Below are 5,499 nucleotides of genomic sequence, written 5' to 3'. Positions count from 1 at the left end.
TTTTTTTTTTTTTTTTTTTTTTTAGAATCTGAGTTCTCAAGCTCTTTAAAGGCTGGAAGAAATAGCTGAGTGTCTTACTGGGAATCTTCCCTCCCTAATGGAATAAAACACCCATTTGGCTAAACATCAGTCTTTGGTTGTAGTAACACAGGTGCCCAGCAGAGTCTGAATGTCATGTTTGGAGGAAGTGTCATTTGCCACTTATTTTTCTTCATGGAGAAAAGGGATGTGAATGACTGCAACTTGCAAAGGTTCTTACTATTCCTTGCAGTGAATTGTTTTCTCTTGATAAAAGCATTTGCCAGATCAGCAGAAAATGACATGCTGCCTATCACTGATCACCTTTTTATAAGTTCTAGAGAGCAAAAGGCCAGGAGCTCTGAGTTATAGCCCAGGATTTTCTCTAAAGAGCTCATGTAGTCAGACATTCCAGATGAGAAAAACTTGATCAGCTTTAGGACCTGGACAGGTTTCCTTGCCCAGGGGACCAGCCCCTTTCATTCGCTGCTTTATCAGCAGATTTCTCAGTCCTTCCCATTTCAAGATATGAATCCTTATGTCTCTCAAACCCTTTATGCTACAGTTGCTGTTCCTAGTAGCTTTCTCTGTTGAGGATTTCTTCCCTTTAGGTGCGTCATTCTTTCCAAGTTTCCCTGTAGTTTCACCACAGTGTTAGAGATCTCTGTGCCCTAAAACAGAAGCCACAAACTGCCTCATAAGATTTGGACAGGGAAAGACCGTCTGGGTCCCATTTTTGGCCCTCACAACTCCTACAGGATAGTTATTCCAGGACCACATTCTTCTCATAGTTAGAAACCTTTTAACTTGCAGCCTACTTTTATATTCATAGTTAGTTTATAACCATCTTTTATGCCTATATTGTCCTTTAGCTCTAATCCCAGCTCTGATATGCTCTGCCTGTTCAGTATTAGGCAAGTCCCTTTGCCTGTGTTTTTAGTTTGCCTGCCTTAAAATAGTGTTTATGTGCACCTGTCCCCCAGGAAAGCTGTAATGTGGAACAAAGTTTTTTTGGACACACAAAGCCCCATAGAACTCCACCACTGTAGACTTCTATGCAGATGTACCCAGTGTGTTTTACCTCCTGGTTCATATAGTGCATAATGCACATGTTCTCCACTCTGCCTGGTATTGTGTCTCTTCTACCTCCTCCCTTATCTGTGTGGCATCAGACTTCAGTTTGGGATCTCTTTGGGATGCCAAAGCAGCTCCAATACTGTGGCTTGCTGTGGTGTTTGTCCATACCTGCTGTTGCCCAGAATGTCTCTTACATGAAAGAGGGCGTATCAGCAGGCTCTCTGGGATGGAGTGGAGCACCACTAAACCTCTGCATTATCAAAGGAACAGCTGGGGACAGAGACCTGAAATTGTAGTTTCTCTCTTAATTTCCTCCTCCTTAAGAGCTATGGTTGCGAAGAGGTTAAATGATAGCAAATGAGGGCCCAGGCTTCTGGGGAATACAGACTGGCTGAGAGTATTGATTGCTTTAGCTTATTGATCCTTCAGGAAGTCATCAGCATGGAAGCAATAGTGCTGTTCTTGCCACTTTGGAGGATTTTGTTCCAAAAGCATCTTTTTGTTTACTGAAGCCAGTGAAGAATGTGCTGCTCCTCTGCTGGCCCTTCCCAGAGAGACTCCAGCCTGGGCAGCCAACCAGTGTAGCAGGGCTTCCCTTCTTGTCTGCCTGATTTTTGAGGGAAGCCTCAGAAGTAGCTTGGTAATGAGAGGCAGGGAGCTTGGTGGGATATTAAAGTTTGTCCCTTGTAGCTCTGTGGTAGCCTCTTACTTCTGGCCAAGAGCCTTGCTTACCTTCTCAGTCCTAGGCTTTCAAGGCAACTTTGCCAGCACATGCCAGTTATGACTTGCAATAATCCCTGTTGGTCATCCACCCAAGTGATTTTCACTTGTCACTTAAACAAAAAAGGGTTGGATTCTTGTATCTAAAATTAAAAGGTCACTGCACTTACTAGTTGTGGCACTCCTCCTCTATATACTCTCCTATGTATGCACAAGCATAGTTACTTCATACCCCCTTTATTTTTTTGAATCATTTGCTGAAGTTATTAAGCATTTTGCTCATCCCTAGACAACTTTCCTTAGCTGTATTTGTAGTTTGTAAGTGCTTGTTCCCTCCAACTGCTGCAGAATTCTGCACAAAATAGAGACTTAAATCATCCAAAATAAGGTGCTCATGTTTTTATTCATACCACATATTAGTTTTTCTAAACCAATGTAGTTGCTTTATATATTGGGCCTGTATTTCACTCATTTTACTGTTGGTAACTATTACTATTTTACTGAGATCTTTTACTTAAAACCCCATTTCTGGGGGAGGAGTGATAGTGGGAAACTCTGTTTTTAGTATTAAACCTCCCCCACCCAAAGATTCTAGTGCACCTTATTATGGAGAGAGGAAGTGAGAACATTAGGGCTCAAAAACTAGATGACAAATAAAAAGCACCCAACTTTTAAAATCCTCATCATGCTTTTGAGGCCTGCCTCATGACATCTGAACACTTGGGTTGCCAATAGTGGGTTTAATACAGTGCAAAGTATTGAACTATTACAACATGTTATGCAACCAGTCTGAAACCTATCACAATTCCAAGCTATATTCTGCCACTGCTCCCTTTTTTTTTAAGTTCTCATTATTAAATAATTTCCAGCCTCTGGCTGTGACTTGCACCAATGGCCTCAGTAGTTGTTGTCATTGTGTCTTGATTTATTTATTCATTTGTATTGGGATCAGGGTCCCGTTGGACTGAGGACTGCGTAGTTGCAATAGATGGCCTCAGCCCCAAGGCTCTTACAATCTAATTTAAGGCAAGACACAATTGGAGGGTGTAATTAGTGAAGAGAGAGAGTAGGTGAAGGAAGGTGAGGATAAGGATAAGGGAAACGTGATTATTGAATCAATATAAACAAATGTAACCTGTTTTGAGTGCCAGGGGTTTTGGTTGCTGCATGGCTAATTACAGGATACAAAGACTTCTAGTTTGTACAGGGCACCTGCCTACTTCTTTGATTTCTAGTTCCTCTAGCTGCTTTGGTTTTTCTGTTAAGCAGAATGCTCAGCATGCTGTCTGTGTCCTTTTACTGAATCCTTTTATGCGCTACCCCCATTTTTCTATGCTTTAGTGCTACCTTTCCTTGTATTAATAGCCTTCTTTGGTGAGAGAAGTATATAAGCCAGCAGTTCGTACGCAAATAGCTGAATTATATGTATAGGTGATGTGAGGTCACAGAGTTAAAATATATACATCCCAGGCCTTGTTTTCACTGAATTTTTTTTTTTACTGATACAGTTAGTGTGGTGTGTTTCTACTAGTAAAAGCGCCATGTGCCACACTAGCGGAAAAGTGATGGCGTAGAGAAGGCTGCAGGTGGGGAATAAGATGGTGGTTATACACAATCTGTACACACTGTGTGCACCCTGTGTAGAGTTGTTCATCTCTCACTGGTGGCATGGGCTGGACCTCTTGGCTCTTGCTTGTGTATTTTCAGGACCCATGTATTCCGGAGGCCTCTCTATGTGCATGTCAAGCAGTGGCTCAGAAGTATGAAGGAGAGGGTGATTGTATTCTCTCTGAAGTCTGTGCACAAGTGTAGGTTACATGCCAGTCACATTTTCCCTGTTCCATATTGCACAGGGCCCTGGTAAGTGTGAAATCAAGGATTCAGTCACCTGATGGGGTTTAATTCCATCCATGTGTCACATTGCAGAATCGTATGCAAGTGGAGGAACATCAAACAAACTGAACTGTAGTGTGTCATCCCTGTCCCAGCTGGGTACTTTTTCCCTCTGATTGTAGGTTTTGTTTTCTGCTTTCTCTCTCCTGTTTGCAGATGGAGGGAAAGTGACATGGTTCCAATGAGGGTGAATTAACCCATGGAGAGCTAAGCACCAATGCAACTCATCTGCATCTAGTATCTGTACAAGTTCATGCAGAGCAACCTTGGGTACCTCTTCACTGTATGGTTCCATGTAGATATACTCTCTGTGGCGAAGCCTTCAGCCTTTGTTTTTTCTTTTTAGCTGTAGTCCAATCCTGGGTTCTTTGGCATGTGACAAGAAAGGTAGGTTTCAGGGAGGACAGATGAGCACTAGGGACGTATGAAATGGGCCCTATTCGATTCAGATTCGGCCTGAATCAGGGACAGTGATTTGATTTGTTGATTCGGATCACTGTCCCTAATTTGATCAGCTGAATCCGAATCTGAAGAGAATCAGTGATTCGGATATAGACGCAACTTTAAATGTTTTTTATACATACTGTGAGAGGGGAGGCAAAAGCCCTCCCAACATGTTCCAGGACCCCTCCTGACAAGCCCTGGTACTTACCTCAGGGAAGAAGACAAGCAGCAGCTCCAGGGAAATGCCAACACAGGCTCGGCAGTTCCACAGCTTCCTGAGCCTGCGAATCGGTGAGCCCCGGGGGTGGGGCCTCGGAGAAGTGTGGGCTGCTCGAAGAGCAGCTGGGGAGACGCAGGCGGCAGAGCCAGGCAGTGGCCCTGAGTGCGGGGAAGGAAGCTCCAGCATCAGCCAGGGAAGCCTGGCTATAGGAACAGGGAGTCTGGGCTCTGGGAGTAGAGGATCGCCAGAAAGCCGCAGTGGGAAGAAGCAGCTCTTCCTTACAAGCACAGGCGAAGCCACAGCTGCGCCAGAGAGCTCAGGTACTGCAGTGGGGAGGGGCAATGAGTGACGGAAAAACCCTGCAGGTAGCCCAGTGAAGAGGGAGGAGCAGGTGGCGGCTGCATTGGAGTCTTACGGGGAAGTGGCAAGTACCACCAGGTGGTGGGATCAGGAGTGATTAGCTCCTAGTCAGCTGGGCCCTGGGAGAAACGCGTGGAGAGATGGATGGATTCCTTCTCCCGTCCCAGGGGACTGAGGGGTCCTGGGACCCAGAATCCCAGGCACCCTCAGCAGATGCTGAACACCTTTTTCAGTTGAGGATTATCCTAAGTTACAGTTAGCCCAGTCCAGGGCAGGTTTAGTTGCCCGGAAGTTGATCTGAGGACCAGGGATTGACTCAGGAGGGATTGACAGCTGGAAAGACCCGACTCGGGTTGAGGCAGGTAACATGGATGAGAAGAGATCATCTCAGGGAAGACTACAAGGAGCAGTGTCTTCCCAGGCCGGGGATGTGGTAAGGGTGGGGTAAAGGGGAGATTTAGAGCCCCACAAAGAAAGGCCAGGATCAAGACCCCTTTGGGACCACTGATGGGGAACTGCCTCCCCATCAATTAACATCAAAGACGTGGCAGGAAAGTAGGGGCAGCACCTGAAACCATCTAGGTGGCCCCAGGGTGCAGTCTTATCCTGATGTTGCTAGGGAACAAGGCACCAACCAGAAATGGGCCAAAGCCTTACAACACCTACCAGTGACACATACCTTGAGGTACCAGGTGTGGTTCATGAACACTGTGATGTTGGGGTAGATGGAGCATCCCACAGGAGCGTGGGGAGGCCCCCTGCATGCT

General features: G+C 45.6%; 1 protein-coding gene across 5 annotated transcripts in view; it reads left to right on the top strand.

The window, feature by feature from the left end:
* Window positions 1-5,499, top strand: part of ESRRB (estrogen related receptor beta) — a 176,894-nt gene that overhangs the window by 5,742 nt on the left and 165,653 nt on the right. The window contains exons 1-2 of one of the 5 annotated variants that reach the window (XM_019518765.1): window positions 184-251; window positions 3,865-3,978. The exons of 1 other annotated variant lie outside the window; for it this stretch is intronic. In XM_019518765.1, the coding sequence (XP_019374310.1) occupies window positions 3,962-3,978 (17 nt within the window). In that variant the 5' untranslated portion in view covers window positions 184-251; window positions 3,865-3,961. Of the gene's footprint in view, window positions 1-25; window positions 252-3,864; window positions 4,040-5,499 lie in introns of those variants that run through there. 3 more of the 5 variants (XM_019518764.1, XM_019518767.1, XM_019518763.1) reach the window with 3 other exon arrangements.

The sequence above is a fragment of the Gavialis gangeticus genome, unplaced genomic scaffold, assembly GCF_001723915.1.
Source record: "Gavialis gangeticus isolate Ggan-Ray unplaced genomic scaffold, GavGan_comp1, whole genome shotgun sequence".
NCBI lineage: Eukaryota > Metazoa > Chordata > Crocodylia > Gavialidae > Gavialis > Gavialis gangeticus.
The sequence above is the reverse complement of the archived record's forward strand: the minus strand, read 5'-3'. Positions and strand labels throughout refer to the sequence as shown.